Genomic DNA, 16,898 nt, shown 5'->3' on the forward strand with positions numbered 1-16,898 from the left:
CAAATTAGAAAGTAATCATAAAATGTAAAATAAAATGTATTACAATCCAGTGGGTACCTGTGAGTAAACCATGCTTGGTGCTTTTTAAACATGGTACACACGTGATAGAAGTGATGATAGTGCGTGTCAAATATGCAAGAACAGCAGAGGCCGTTAGTAGGATACAAAATATTTTTATGGATCCGTGCCATAGTAAAAGTTGCGATCCCATCAGAGAGATGGGATCATCAGGATGATATTTGAACCAACACATACCCACCACCTGGCAGCTACTTCATTGGTATCTATTCAAAAGGGGAGCGATCCGCGGTTAGAAGTAACTATCAGGAGAACAAGTTACCTTTGGTAATACTCTGTTTGTAGCATGTATGGCTGTACATACACATATTGCATACTCCTGACATCTAGTGTACGGCTCAGACTATCGAAACTTGTTATTCTTCAAAGAAGTCTTTTGAGCCACAAGGTCTGGCAGGTTCGGATGTGTATCAGCGCTGTTCTCTGTATTGACGGGGTTGACATTTACCGTTGTGGCCCCGGAGCTCATTGTCTTTTCTTCCTGTCACTGAAAAGAGTAAGACCTATTAATGCTCTTTCAGTTTCTGCGACCTCCGCTTCAATCGTTGACTTCCTTATCGTTGATCAACTGTGCCTGCAGGCCTGTGGAGCCCTTCGTGTCAGTGCATTCTCCTCACCAAGTCATAGAAGGAGGACACGCAGAGATAATGGAGCAGAAGCCCTTCAAGAGATGCCTTCAGTGCCATTTCAATTACTCCATGCTGCCTGTAACCTCTGGCACTCGCCAGAGAATGACGAGAGCCGCTGTGAAGTGAATCTTGCTCAGTTTTTAGAAACAAGAAGAACAGTCTTCAGTGAAGAGACAGGCAGTGGGCGTACAACAAAAGGTATCACTCTTCAGAAGACTCCGTACTTCTTTGGCAAGGCAGACCTGCTTGGCGCTGAAGTAGAAGAATCCGAGTCACTGGATCTTCTGGCACACCAAGCCAAGCCAGCCCCAAGATCATATGCTCAGATTCCTCGGTGACCAAGGAGAGAGACACTCCTGAGGACGTTCGGTCCACCTCTTTCGACCCTGAGCCTCATCTGAAGACCACGCAGAATATGGTCGACACCCAAGCCTCTTCCAAAACCCATAAGTGACTGCATGTCCAAGCAGAGTATGACCATTCTGGCAGACAGACATGGAGCCCAGTGCATACACCGCCTCTACTCTCAAGTGCGCCACAGCCCTTGGCCTGTGGTCGACATGGAAGCAAGACATTGGCGCTGAGAAGGCATCCAGCCAAGAACCTCACCCTCAGCAGCCCTCGAGTGTGAAACCATGTGTTGGCATCTAAGCAGATGTCTCTGTCCAGGCTGCAACAGACTTCCCTGCCTAAAGTTCTTCACCACCTTCTCCCTCACCTCCGGTGGCTCTGTGGTTGAACTGGTCAGGGATCTCTGCATTTGCTTTTCCTCCTCTCCCACTTATACCGTATGTGGTGAAGAAGCTCAGGCAAACCACCCTCATCCTTGTGGCTCCCGTCTGGGCAAGACAACCGTGATTCTCAACCCTTCTAGAGAAGTCCATCAACCTACATGAGAAACTCCTCAACAGGCTGGACTTTCTAACACCTAACCCGTACAGTTATATGCCCAGACCCCAGGCAGCTCAACCTAGCTATCTGGCTCCTGAGTTCCTAGAGTTATTTTACCTTAACTTACTACGAGAGTGCATCAACATATTCAAGAAAGCCCAAAGGCCACCCTCATGCACCTCCTATGTGGAAGTGGTTTGTCCTCTACTGTACCCCAAACCACAAACTCTCTTATACCTATTGTTCGAGACATGATTTGCTACCTTTTACATCTTCAAAAGTCCAACCAAGGATGTTTTCTGTCCCTGTCTGGAATTTGACTGTTGTCCTTTCCAGACTCATGAGACCTTCTTTTGAGCCTCTACATTTGTTTCCTTTGAAGTGCCTCTCCTTTAAAGTTGCCTTGTAGCCATTACGTCCCTTAGACTTATCAGTGAATTACAGGCCCTCACACTAAAGGAACCATTCTTCAAGGTCAGTATTGACAGGGTGGGAAGAAAGGCATGGACCTCTAAATGGCTGCAGAGAAGGTAACATATGCCAGTAGGGGTTGCCCCCAATTAAAAAAAAATGAAATATGGGGCAGATGAATCAATTATTACGCGTTTGAGAGCGTGGGGAATAGCCAGAATGACATATCAGTCCCGGGAACACACGCATATCACAGAGCGTCTCGTAACGGTGGTACTGATACTTGAAACTGAAGCATGGTGGCGGAAAGTACTAATGTATAATTGTTGATGCCGTGATGACATGATACCTGTGTATAGCCAACTGCAAATTGCTTTACTGTATTTTGCCATACTGCGCTTCCCGTATGTTTACTCAACACCACATTTCTTGATGTTGTTATTTAAAGTGGTTACATTAAAAAAAAATGTAAAACAAAAAAAATATTGACAGAGTGGTTCTTGGAACCAACTCTAAGTTAATGTCTAAGGTGGTATCTTCATTCCACCTAAATCAAATACTCAAGCTCACAGTTCTCTTCTCATGGCCGAACTTAGTTGCTGAAAGAGCACTTCACATACTTGATGTTAAGCGCCCTCCCACATATTATATAAGTGGGACCAAGTTTTTCTGCAAAAAACTGCACCCTTTTTTTGCTCTTGCCCAGCCTTTTATGGGTCACCCCATATCTATGTGGGTATTGCTGTGTGGATTGTAAAATAATCTCTTACCTTAAAGCTAATAGAACCCGACCTTCCCACCCCAGGCCACTCTCCGTCTGGAAGCGGCGGTGGCTCTGTGGGTTTTGTTTGGCAAAGACCCATAGCAGACATCTATAAAACTGCCACATGGTCCACTCCACACACATTCACAAAGCATTATTGTGTGGATATTCTTGAAAGGCAGCGAGCTAGAGTTGGTCAAACTGTCCTTAGAACTCTGTTTCAGACTGCACTGTCCACTGGTCAGCAACTGCTGTGGCAGTACTGCTTTATAGTCTATACACAGCATGTGTATCTTTAGCCATACATTCTACAAATGGATTATGTTAACTTACCCTGCAAGCATGTGTTTGTTCTTTGTAGTGCTGTAGATTCACATGGCCCACCCTCCTCCTCCTTTTCAACCTTCAAAATAGACTATACGCATGGCTACCATTTTATTTTGCTCACTTCTCTGTGCCTGCTCTCCACTGTGCAAAGAACAATAGAACAGTGGAGGCGGTGCACATGCTTCTTAATGACAAAAGGAGGCATCGCTAAAACCTTGTGAGTTGAAAGACTTCTTCAAAGAACAAGAATTGCAACAGTCTGAGCCCAACACTAGATGGCAGAAGTATGCGGAGCATGTGTGTAGGAAGTTGGCTCTGTATGCACTATTTCAAAGTAAGGAATAGTATGCACAGAGTCCAAGGGTTCCCCTTAGAGGTAAGATAGTGGCAAAAAGAGATAATTCTAATGCTCTATTTTGTGGTGGAGTGGTCGAGCAGTAGGCTTATCAGAGGGTAGTGTTAAGCATTTGTTGTACACACACAGGCAATAAATGAGGAACACACACTCAGAGACAGTTCCAGGCCAATAGGTTTTTGTATAGAAAAATATATTTTCTTAGTTTATTTTAAGAACCACTGGTTCAAGATTTACATGTAATACTTCAAATGAAAGGTATTGCAGGTAGGTACTTTATGAACTTTGAATTAGCAAAATAGCATATACAGTTTTCACACAAATGGCAATAAGCTATTCTAAAACTAGACACTGCAATTTTTAACAGTTCCTGGGGGAGGTAAGTGTTTGTTAGTTTTTGCAGGTAAGTAAACCACCTACGGGGTTCAAGTTTGGGTCCAAGGTAGCCCACCGTTGGGGGTTCAGAGCAACCCCAAAGTTACCACACCAGCAGCTCAGGGCCGGTCAGGTGCAGAGGTCAAAGTGGTGCCCAAAACGCATAGGTTTCAATGGAGAAGGGGGTGCCCCGGTTCCAGTCGGCCAGCAGGTAAGTACCCACGTCTTCAGAGGCCAGACCAGGGGGGTTTTGTAGGGCACCGGGGGGGACACAAGTCCACACAGAAAGTACACCCTCAGCAGCACGGGGGCGGCCGGGTGCAGTGTGCAAACAAGCGTTGGGTTCTCAATAGAAATCAATGGGAGACCAAGGGGACTCTTCAGCGATGCAGGCAAGGGGGGGGGGGGCTCCTCGGGGTAGCCACCACCTGGGCAAGGGAGAGGGCCACCTGGGGGTCGCTCCTGCACTGGAGGTCGGATCCTTCAGGCCCTGGGGGCTGCGGGTGCAGAGTCTTTACCAGGCGTTGGATCTTTGAAGCAGGCAGTCGCGGTCAGGGGGAGCCTCGGGATTCCCTCTGCAGGCGTCGCTGTGGGGGCTCAGGGGGGGGGTCAACTCTGGCTACTCACGGTCTCGTAGTTGCCGGGGAGTCCTCCCTGAAGTGGTTGTTCTCCACAAGTCGAGCCGGGGGCGTCGGGTGCAGAGTGTCAAGTCTTACGCTTCCGGCGGGAAACGCAAGTTGTTTCAAAGTGGCTTCTTTGTTGCAAAGTCGCAGTCTTGGGTGAACAGAGCCGCTATCCTCTGGAGTTCTTGGTCCTTCTAGATGCAGGGCAGTCCTCTGAGACTTCAGAGGTCGCTGGTCCCTGTGGAAAGCGTCGCTGGAGCAGTGTCTTTAGAAGTGGGGAGACAGGCCGGTAGAGCTGGGGCCAAAGCACTTGGTGTCTCCGTCTTCTCTGAAGGGTTTTTCAGCTTAGCAGTCCTCTTCTTCTTAGGTTGCAGGAATCTGAGTTCCTAGGTTCTGGGGAGCCCCTAAATACTGAATTTAGGGGTGTGTTTAGGTCTGGGGGGTTAGTAGCCAATGGCTACTAGCCCTGAGGGTGGCTACACCCTCTTTGTGCCTCCTCCCTGAGGGGAGGGGGGCACATCCCTAATCCTATTGGGGGAATCCTCCATCTGCAAGATGGAGGATTTCTAAAAGTTAGTCACCTCCGCTCAGGACACCTTAGGGGCTGTCCTGACTGGCCAGTGACTCCTCCTTGTTTTTCTCATTATCTCCTCCGGCTTTGCTGCCAAAAGTGGGGCCGTGGCCGGAGGGGGCGGGCAACTCCACTAGCTAGAGTGCCCTGTGGTGCTGTAACAAAGGGGGTGAGCCTTTGAGGCTCACCGCCAGGTGTTACAGTTCCTGCAGGGGGAGGTGTGAAGCACCTCCACCCAGTACAGGCTTTGTTACTAGCCACAGAGTGACAAAGGCACTCTCCCCATGTGGCCAGCAATATGTCTGGTGTGTGGCAGGCTGCTAAAACTAGTCAGCCTACACGGGTAGTCGGTTAAGGTTTCAGGGGGCACATCTAAGGTGCCCTCTGGGGTGTATGTTACAATAAAATGTACACTGGCATCAGTGTGCATTTATTGTGCTGAGAAGTTTGATACCAAACTTCACAGTTTTCAGTGTAGCCATTATGGTGCTGTGGAGTTTGTGCATGACAGACTCCCAGACCATATACTCTTATGGCTACCCTGCACTTACAATGTCTAAGGTTTTGTTTAGACACTGTAGGGGCATAGTGCTCATGCACTTATGCCCTCACCTATGGTATAGTGCACCCTGCCTTAGGGCTGTAAGGCCTGCTAGAAGGGTGACTTATCTATACCTGTAGGCAGTGTGAGGTTGGCATGGCACCCTGAGGGGAGTGCCATGTCGACTTAGTCGTTTTGTCCTCACTAGCACACACAAGCTGGCAAGCAGTGTGTCTGTGCTGAGTGAGGGGTCCCCAGGGTGGCATAAGACATGCTGCATCCCTTAGAGACCTTCCCTGGCATCAGGGCCCTTGGTACCAGGGGTACCAGTTACAAGGGACTTACCTGGATGCCAGGGTGTGCCAATTGTGGAAACAAAAGTACAGGTTAGGGAAAGAACACTGGTGCTGGGGCCTGGTTAGCAGGCCTCAGCACACTTTCAAATCAAAACTTAGCATCAGCAAAGGCAAAAAGTCAGGGGGTAACCATGCCAAGGAGGCATTTCCTTACAATGTGAATCTACAGCGTCACATACAACAAATGGATGTTTGTAGGATAAGTACCATAATCCTTCTGGTAGATACTCTAGCTGCAGATTCCTCCTCAACCCTTTAATCCTCCCAGTCCTGTGAACTGGGCTCTTTTCCGCTTTAAAAGGTCAGAATACTGTGATCTGCAGACTGGTCTAAGTCAATTTTCTTTTGGGCTCTGCGTCTGTGGTTGTGAACAGCCCAGAAAGCACCGGACATCAGCTTCGTCAAGTAGCGTCTAGATGTAGTTCTGAGCGTTACTTCCTTAGCAGAAAGACGTAGGTGCAGAGCCTCATGGTGCCACCTTCTGGCACACAGAGGTAGTGCTGAAAATTTTCTGGTTCTAGTCTTGCGCCTGGGGAATATTCCGAAGGTGAGGAATCTGCAGTTAGCGTAACTAACAGAAAGAGCGTTACTGAAGGTAAGTAACTTGCTCATTATGTCGCAGAGAGTAATGGCTGTCCTCGGGTTGCCATAGAAAAAAGAACCAGGATAAGCACTAGTAAAAGAGTAAGATTGAATGCATCTTTCAAACATGTGAGCACAGAAAACCGATTACTGTAAAGATGAGGCTTAAGTGGAAGTGGAGTTAGCAGTATGAATGCATTAAAATATGAACATAGCTACGTGGAGCATAGTGAGAAAGGAATGCAGGAAGAAGGGTAACTTGTGCCATTTATGAGATCTGGGGGTAAAAAGCAGGCTTTGGATGCAGAGGAGAACTTTAGGATAAGATGAGAATGGGTGGGAGTAAGGATCTCAGCTTTGGTTGCAGTGACATTTGGCAGGAGAAGTGAAGCACAGATAATAGTGTTTACATTTTTTCACAGTGTAGTGAGGAATATTTTACAAATGTTAAAAGTTCTTGATGTTTTAGAAGTAGCAATTTTGAGTGGCACCAATTAACAAGTGCTCCATTTTGGTGGTGTTAAGGCACATGGATTGAAAAGATATATGGAGTGTAGGAAAGGGCCTCTTTTTCTATGATCACCCCTCCCCAGGTTTTTTGACTGATTTTTTGACTCCGCAGTGCCCTGGCCCTGCTGTCCAGGTCACTGTGCATGTGCGCCTCCCACCCCCCCCCCCCCCCCCCCAAGTATCTGTACATTGGCTAATATAAGGTTTGCTCATTTAACTTATAAGATCTTAGTATGTAGTACAAGGTACCCAGGACTAGTAAGTTAAATATTACTAATGCACTGCAGCCCTTAACTGTGCCACCAGTAAGTCACAAGATAAAAATGTGACTCTAGGCCTGCTTCTGACCAGTTGAGCAGCTTTAAGCCTGCTAACTCAGCATGGCAAAATAAATCCTTTTGCCACGTCAAAACCTTCCTTTTTTAATTAATATTAGTAAGCCACCTGTAGCAAAGGCCTTAGTAGCCCACCAGGCAGGGTTCTTAATCTTAAAAAAGACAGGTGTGCTCCTTTTATTTTTAACGTGCCCCAGCAGTAAAAATTCCTGTTGTAACCATAGCAAAGCTAGTGGTCCCATTGGCTAAAATGAAGTTTCACTGGCCACCGCACTAAGTGCTACTTTCAATTTGGGACCACCAAAGGTATCACATTAATCGTTACGTTAAATCAAACTCACTGCTTAGATAAGATTTAAGGTACCTTTTAATAGAAAGATTAAATTAGCAAGTTCTTTGTTGGCCACACCTTCGGTAGCTTTGCCTGAATATCTGCAGCAGCTGTCACTCGAGACAAAATGCTGCTCCCCTGTTAGGAAGCACTCCCAGGGACAAGGAACAAAGATAATTGATTAGGAGAGTGTTAGAGGCTGGGCATTAGTAGGGCTAAGTACACACCTACCACTAGCAATACACCGCCAACACAGGGTTGTGCCTGTCAAGGTCCCACAAAATAGCCCTTGGCTCAACCCCTGGTGGATTGGCAATGAACAGCCAGGCTTACCTCAGTGTATTTAAATGCTTTACATACCCATCTCCTATTACAGTAAATAAGTAAGACACAACACACGATAAAAATCCCACATCAAGTTATAAAAATAGTAAATATTTTTATCTTTAAAATGACACAAAAATGACAAAAGTCCACTATGGGGAACTAGGAGATTAATTTCTAAAGATTAAAGGTAACTAGCGCTTAGAAGCCAATAGCGCGTAGAGGGAGAGTTGCACTGGAGTGGGACACAGTCAGAAGTTCTAGCTGCCTGTAATGTAAAACTTTGCACTTACTTCCAGAAATGTTTCTCGATGCAGGAAAGTGGTCCACAATCCTAATTAAAGGTTCCAGAATCTCAGAGTTGCTCCTTGGGACGTTGGGACTACAGTTCCCACAAAGTTCCCCTTGCAAGTCCACTGGACGCACTCCAGGCTAGGGACTTTTGTGGATGTTTGATGCAGGAAAGTGATCCACAATCCCAATCCAAGGTTCCAGAATCTCTGATGTTGGGACTGCAATTCCAGCAATGCACCTGGCCAAATCCTTGCAAGTCCACTGGGCGCACTCCATGCTGGAGACTTTTGTGGAAGTTGGTGCAGAAATGCTCTTTTAACTTGTTGCTTCAGGGAGGCCACTCCTGAGTCCTTTTTGAAGCAATACAAAGTCCTTTGGCCTGTGGTTCCAGTGTGCGACAGGTAGACCTTAAGTGTGCAGGCCTCTGGGTTGCAAATCAGTGTTTCAGCAGGGCAGTCCTTATGGTTTTAGGCAGCAGATCTGAATTCCGATGCACATCAGCCACTTTTATTCAATTATCTTGGGGGACAGTCAGTGGGAATTCTGTCCAGTGAGCACCCAGAGGTTTGACAGCGTCCTCCAAAGTGTGGCATCTTCTTGTCCCATAAAGCTCTGCACTGGGGGGGATGAAAAGGTGCAGTTTTTCCCCTCACCAGGGCATGTAAACATAATAATGCCCCTGCTTATAGTTGAATGACACCCCACCCATGGGGCATCTAGGGGAGACCTTGGGGGTGACCTATATGTAGAAATAAGGTAGATTAATACTTAGGAAGTACCTTTAATTCCAAAGTCGAATTTGCATACATTTGTTTTTAAAAGACGTCTGCAAAACAGTGCTGCCTTTAAAAAGGACAGCAGGGAAACAGCAATGCGCACTCCAGTGCAGGAAGTCTACTTGGGCCTCTAAACATCCAGGCCCTAATATATACTAGGGAGTTATAGATAGTTTGAATCCCCCTTGCCCTGTTGTCTATTAGGGACTTACAGGGTCTGTCATTGCCACTTAGAATTATAACATCATTTGACCATATACCTTTTATTCAGAGCACTGGCCCTGGACCTGTCAAGCAGAGCCTGGGCCACAGTAAGGGTCAGTCGCCATCAGTATCAGTCAGAAATATTGGGGTGAACATGCTAAAAGAGTGTCTTCCTCACAGAGCGGAAGTGAGCCAGCCTCCAGCATGATGACTACCGGGCTGTGGCCAAAATGGCACAGCTTTAAAGAGGCTACTGCCTCCGTGAAGCAGATTGCAAACATACCTTTGCCTACCCACTCCTACGTGTAGGTGGACAGTCTGGCACCTTCTGTAGAGAGAGAAACCAGTTGTAGAACTGGTTTGCCAAGAGAAGTGGCTCAATATGCTGGGTTCGGCCCCCAGGGTATGACCAGAGATCCTCAAAGGGAACAAAGGCTTCCGCCATTTTAGATTTGGGTACAGAGGGTTGTTGTGAGATGATTGTTTTGGTGGCTAAACCCTCTGGAAGTGATTAAATTGGAAAGGGTAGCCTTGTGTGAACTATTGCTCCATTGGCTAGTGTGTCTTTCCCTCCCACAAATGCGATGATGGTATAAAAGTAGCATCGCAGACCCACAGTCCTCAGATCTCTACTGGACTGGAAAAAGAAGTGCCCTGCTGCTCCCTGGACCCAGTAAAGAGAGGCTGCTCCAAAGATTGGGCTGCACCCGCTGCACACAAATCACCCACGAAGGGGATTGTGCTTGCTCTGCCAACTCATGGAAAATAGGTCCCCTTGTGCCAGGGCGAAATACTTGACTCCACTGTCTAGGTGGCTAACCTCCTTTCAAGCGTGAGAAAAGCTTCCAAAAGCTAAAGAAACCTGCACCCATTGAAAGCCCTACTTCGAGGGACGTCTGCCTGCCACTTGACAACAAAGTGCCTCCTGGCCCACTGAGTGCAGACCACCCTGAAGTGTCCCCAAACCCCTGTGTGCCATAGCCAAAGTTGAAGTAGATGCTGGTACCCTCAAAGAAAAGGATTTGCTTACCTGTAAGCAACCTCAGAACCTGCTGTATCCAGGAGACCAGTTGACCAGTGGCCACTGGACCTGCACTGGACTCCCTTGCTGCAACGTGGAGACCGAGTCCTGAGGCCAGAAAGAACCCTTAAGTTTGTGTACTCTATTGTGGCCATAGGAAAATTTCACTGCATCTCGTCATCATCCTCCGAATCTTTCATCCCCAGCAACAGGACCACTTCTTGGCTGGGCTTTGTTAAAGGAGAAAAGTACACTGAAGGCCCTAAGACTGCTGACTATGGCAAGTAACCTGTCCCTCGGGACCTGAGTGGTTCCTTGCTGGTTATGGCTTGTCTTAGAAGATTGAAAAAAGCGTTTCAGACTGTTGGCAGCTAACCTTTTGTAACAATTTATTGCATCTGAAGCAGTGGTTTTTGAACTTTTGACTTCTGTGGACCCCCACTGGATAATTGTTTTTAATCCGTGGCCCCCCGTTTAATCATTACTGGAAACCGAGAACCCTTGCCTATGCATTTTCAAAACCACAAAACAATACACTAAATATACAGAAACAAACATTCATCGAACAAATACACAAATAGCTAGATATTTAATTTAATTCATGAGCAAATATAAAACAATCAAAATGTTAATTTTAGTAGGACGGTTGGAGTTTTTCTAAATTCAATTGTGGCCACTATTCGACCATACTGTATCATTTCTGATGCACTTACACGGCTTCCACGAATCAATCTGAGGATACTAACTTAATTTTCAGCTTCTAATTTCAGATTCTTCCACATTTACAGATCGTTTTAAAATTAAAAATTGTCAATTTTCCTTCTTTGTTTATATTCACTTAATTTATCTGTTAAATTTACTATTTAATTTTCCAAGCATCCACGTACTCCATTGAGTAGTCTTCACTGACCAGCCCTGTAGGCCCCCTCCCCCGGTGTCCCCAAACCACAGGTTAAGAACCACTGATCTAAAGGATAAAAGTATTTTACTTAGCATTCGAAAAATAATATTTTCAGTTCCTCTTGATGGTTTTGTGTCGTATTAATGTCTATTTAAAGCACAACATACACTCTGCTTTTTATAAAGTGGTGACAGATTTTTATTGTTTTATGTGTCTTACTTTTTGACTGTTTAATATGTCTTAATTTTGACTGTTTTACTACGTCTGAATGCTTTACACATGATTCTATAATTAAGCCTGACTGCTCTGTGCCACAGCCATCCAGGGTTGAGCTTTTTCTTAAGTAAATCTAACTAGACCTGATAAAGATTGTGACATTATTACATGGTGAGGTCTGACAACCATGGCAAACAATAATCCACTTTTCTACAAGGAGATTGTAGTGGAGAGCCACGTGTATTTTTGTATTGTACCTTTTTGTTGTACATAAACCTTGTTGTATGCAGCATAACACCAGGCACCTGTTTTATCTATTTGCTGCTTTGCAGAATGATTGTTTTGTGCTTCTTGATTTAGGAGCAACGATTGAAGTACCTAAAACAGCAGGATCAGCGGCAGCAGCATCAGGCTGCTGAGCAAGAGAAGCTTCGAAGGTTACGGGAGATTGCAGAAAATCAGGAAGCTAAGCTTAAGAAAGTGCGAGCTCTCAAAGGCCATGTGGAACAGAAACGACTCAGCAATGGAAAGCTTGGTGAGCACTGAGCAAAGCTTTATTATGGGGGTGAAGGAAAATAGGAGTTATCTTTTGGCTTTAGTGTTGCATAAGAGGCGACTAATGCATGAAGCTTTACTTATTCATTTGGCATTTAGTGAAAAATGTAACGATTTTCTGAGGTGATGTACAGTGAATAAAAATGAATGGATGCCGCAACTTGGTGTACCTAAATCTTTCTCATCTTACATTGCCAGAATTTTCCTTGATTAAGCCATTATCTTTTCTTAACATCTGTAAAATGTGTTGTTTCTAATTTACCACCCTTAGATTACCACCCCCTGCTATCAAACTGCAATTGGTGCACTTACCATACAAACCATACCCCTTCTGGTGCCCTTCCTCACCCATCCTAAAATACAGTTCCTTTTTATTCTTCCCTGGTCCTTGCACTCCAGACTGCAACCTCATGGACCTGATTGTATGGTACATTACCTGCTTCCTCCACCTTCCAAAACATCCTGCTTCCTCTGAGACATTTAAAATACACTATACATAGCTACATGCCTCTCCGCCTGTAGATTGTTACCTGCTTGTCTGCAGGCAATAGACTGAAGACCATTGTCATTTATGCAGTTTATGCACTGTCTGACCAATTCAGACTGGAGCATTGGGTTAGGTGAGAGGGCTACACTCATTGGCCTGGAAGCACATAGCTAACCAACTGTCTGGCCTGAAAAAAGAAAACAAAGTACCTGCAATAATGTCTTCAGGTTTTCATGTTCTCTTTAAAGTATTGTGATTTGTTATAGTCATTGTGATTGATATATCTGGGAGCCTACATACATGTAACAACACGTAAGTTGTCACTATAAACAGCTCAGCATTGCAGTAGTTCTTGGTGCCTTTTGAGATGATTTTTTATCTAGCCGAAGGTGTTGTGATACTTTGTTGGAGTTTCCCACAGTTGAGGTTTCTTTTTTGATGTCTGCTAGTGGAGGAAATAGAACAAATGAACAGCATGTTCCAGCAGAAGCAGAAGGAGTTGATGATTGCTGTGTCCAAGGTGGAAGAACTTAATAGACAACTAGAGATGCTGAAGAATGGCAAGATTGATGGGTATCATGACAACCAGTCGGCTGTAGCAGAGTTGGACCGTCTCTACAAGGAACTGCAGGTAATGGCTGTGGTGAAGATCCTTTTTATGGCACTGTTCTAATGCTGCCTAGAAAATATCTAATCTTCCACCGCACCGCCAAGATTCTTATGGCTTTCTTTTTCCTTAACAGGAAAGACATCCTCCAACGCCCAATGGCTACTGCCTACCTTCAACAGCCACGTCACATTCTGCTTTACTTTCCACATTGCTGCACACTTCCTCACTCATCATCAAATTCATTCTTGTCTCTTCCCTATCAAAGCATTCTCCTCCCAACAGTAGTCTCATTCACCCTGATTCTCCACTGCTACACTCTTCTCAGGCTTACGGCTGATCTCCTTCCCACCTTGTTCTCAGAAATGTCTTCCTCACGAACTACCTCTTTTCAAGCTTCTTCCGCTGTCACATCCCTCAGCTCTGCTCAGCTCATGATGTCATGCTCCGTCACACCCACTCCCACCTTAGCTTTCTCACTTGACAAGTTCATATCTCTAAAGTCCTTCTGTTCCTTTTTGTTCGGTCTTCTAAGTTATGCTATCAGGCACTTATTATATGTTTGCTGTGTCTGACTTCCCTTTCTGACCCTAAAAGCAGGGATCTCCCCTTTCTTCGCCTAATAAGTAACAGGATGTTGTACATCACAAGAATATTGATAGTTATACACATTAGAATAATTCCCCTGTTGCCTGCATGGACCTCAGAACATGTCTTATAAATATTAGTTAATAAATTCATATATATGGTGTCAGTAGCCATATGGCCATATAATGGGAAACACCCTTCAGGAACCTATCCATTTTTCCAAAGAGTAGACTGTTGGAATTCCAAAAAAGGTTATTTTTGAAGTCTGCATGGCAACATCTGATGTGCAAAATGTTAAAAACCTGTCTACCATCTAGGCAAAAATGACAGCCTGAAAGGATTACATTGGAAATCTATTAAACCAAGGCACCTGTCCCTCTAAGGCTCCAAGAGCTCTCCCTACACTTGCTGCATTGTACTGGAAGTGGCAGTTGCCTCCATGAGTCAGGTTTTCAGCTTACTGTATTTTTCGATGGCTGGGGTGCACATATATGCCCAATTATGTTCACGCAAGACATTGATTTTGAACTGCAGGGAACAAGATTGTTTTTGAAAACAGAATCTTTCCTCAGCGTTTCCTCAGCGTATGGGAGAGATTACACTTACAAATCCTAATGCAATGAAAGTAATTAGCCTGGAGTCCTAAATATGTAAACTTATAAAGAATATATATTTTAAAATAACTCATGAGGTGTTTGTTTTAGAGCCTTTTATAAAAGTTTTCTAGCTCAGGGCTCAAGTTCCAGCCACAGAATATTTCTATATTTTAAGTAGCTTTAAAGTTTGAAATCGGGGAATGTGATGATGAAGAGTAATACAAGTCATTTTCTGTAATACTTTTAATCTGGTCTTATTCCCGTTTTACTTCTGTGTAGCTCATAAGCATGTCAAATTCTGAGGGATGGAAAACAGGGTAATCTGCTACAGGTAAAGAGGAATTTGCGTCCTCTTTCACGCAAGTAAAAGATATGACTGAACATGATTAGAATAATATGTTATAGTGTAACATATATTACTGTTTCATATGTGTCTTAAATTAAGTGGAGGTGTTCTGTACTGCATGTACTGCAAACATAGTCTACGTCTACTTGTGCCTTCTACTTCACGTGGGACCACCATCCCCCTTATAGTGGGAGATCTGAATAAGGTAGACACTTAAGAGAGAAATGGTGAGTAGCTCAGATTGGTTCACTGTCTTCAGTACCGCATGCCCCAGTAGATTCACCAGGAAACATTCATCTCCCCGTATCTTAATTGCTAAAATCAGGAGCATCTAGTTGTGATTTGGTTTTCACTATCTCTTGCAAAAAAAAAAAAAAACTAAGAGACTCCATTATTAACGAGCAAATATGAGCGAATGAGGAGTGTTTCCCCAAAGCAGCAACAGTAGTTAATATCCAAAAAGTAGTGCAGTGGCTACTTATGCCTTTAAGGAAGTAGTCTTTTCTGTTAAAGATATAGATTTGCAATTGGAAGAAAATATGTAAAAATAGTACTTTGTCGTCTAGGGTAACTGCAGTTGAACCTTCAACATCAGAAGAAACCTAGTTTACTATAAAGAGGATTTATAATTTCTTGCCCCTCTTGATGCAAAATGTTTGTGGTGTCTCACGAGCCAGTGTAATGTTGCATTGTGACACAAGTCCCAGAAAGTGAAAGCACTTTACCAGGCCTTCCATAAAAAGCAATTGACTTAGGTTTTGTACCTGGACTTTGAGGGGTAGCCTGTGATCACATTGTTTTCCAAAGCATTGTTTACAAAAATTACTTTCCACTAACATGTTTTATAATAACACTATTTCCCCATAACATTTTAGATTGAATTAATCTATTCTGCTGCACAAAAAAAAACAGAATTTAGCTTTAAAGAATGTATTTATTTGGCGACATATTATCAAATAGTAAAATTCTATTAACTTTCACTTAAACGTTATTTAACTCATGTAAACATATTATGAATATTATGGAATGATAAATGAACGTTTGTGGATAAATAGATAAAATGAAAGGGGTTAGAGATACATAAAATGAGGAGTAAATTTTGTGATACCTAATAAAATCATAAGTATGTCCGTGTGCAAGACTACATATTTACTGAAAAAGAGGTTAAAGTGATGTTATAGGGTATTTTGCACTACAAACAAGAAGTTTTATCTAAGCACAACTTAATAACGTCAATCAAGTAATAATGGACATAACCTTTGAAAAAATGAAGGACACACAGCATATGTGGCAACCCGCCAACATTTAGTGGAAGTTACTCTTGTTTACTGGCATTCACCTACCTTACAAACAAAATGTATTTAAAAACGTTAATGCGGTCACTCATTGTTAAAACCTTTGAACGCCCTCCAAAAAGTGTTTGAGCTCTATTCACCGTAATGGGATCATCCACTTTACATGACCCACCATTTGAAGTCTGGAAGTTGACTGGTGTGTATTAGCCACTGATAACATACCTTCAGCCAGGACCAGTGGACAACCCTCCATGGTTTTGTAAAATGCACCAAACCGATTCCTGTGAGGAGTATAACACTGTACAACCTTAGAGCCATATATACAACCACATTGCACAATAAACCACCTTTAAATCGGTCATCTGTACATTCTACAGTACTCAACAGTGCCTCAAAAATGTTTGTGAAGTTCTGGAAATAAACATCTGTACCTCATAAATGTCCACTATAACACTGTATAACAACTACTGGCAGTATAGGTAAAAGGGCATGTGAATGGAAATGAGATGAAAGGATGTTAAGGTAATATAAATATTTATAATGAGATGTTTTGGTCGAAATAATACACTTCATGGAAAATAAAACAATGATGTTATTGGAAAATATGTTTTTGAACAGTGAGTTTGCAAAATACTACTTTGGAACACAAAGTTATCACATGGAACACTTTGGGAAAATCATTAAACATGCTTATTTGTACATGAGACCACATTCTTGTCTTTTTTTCTTTACTTAATTAAATTGGGCAAAAGGGTGAATGCCACTGACATTTTAGTGGACTTATTCACTTCTTGGAGATTCTGAAGGCATCGTTAAATGTTAAACTGGCGACTTGCAAGACTCCTACTTTGTCACGGTTATACCTGCCATGAAGGCTTTGAAGTTACAACCCATTTTCTCGAAAGAATCATGTGTTTTTAATATGGATAAAGTTGTTAGACTTAATCTGTTTTACTGGCGATCTTTTTAGAGATTGACATAACCAGGAAAATAGTCCTTCACACACATTT

The 16,898-nt window shown here is 43.7% G+C and overlaps 1 protein-coding gene across 2 annotated transcripts in view; it reads left to right on the forward strand.

Annotated features, from left to right (window-relative positions):
* The window catches only part of TP53BP2 (tumor protein p53 binding protein 2), a 317,637-nt gene that overhangs the window by 102,917 nt on the left and 197,822 nt on the right, over positions 1-16,898 (forward strand). For both annotated transcript variants that reach the window (XM_069233831.1, XM_069233830.1), the window contains exons 6-7: positions 11,775-11,949; positions 12,906-13,087. In XM_069233831.1, the coding sequence (XP_069089932.1) occupies positions 11,775-11,949; positions 12,906-13,087 (357 nt within the window). The remainder of the gene's footprint in view (positions 1-11,774; positions 11,950-12,905; positions 13,088-16,898) is intronic.

Source organism: Pleurodeles waltl, chromosome 5 (genome assembly GCF_031143425.1).
Source record: "Pleurodeles waltl isolate 20211129_DDA chromosome 5, aPleWal1.hap1.20221129, whole genome shotgun sequence".
In the NCBI taxonomy this organism is placed as follows: domain Eukaryota; kingdom Metazoa; phylum Chordata; class Amphibia; order Caudata; family Salamandridae; genus Pleurodeles; species Pleurodeles waltl.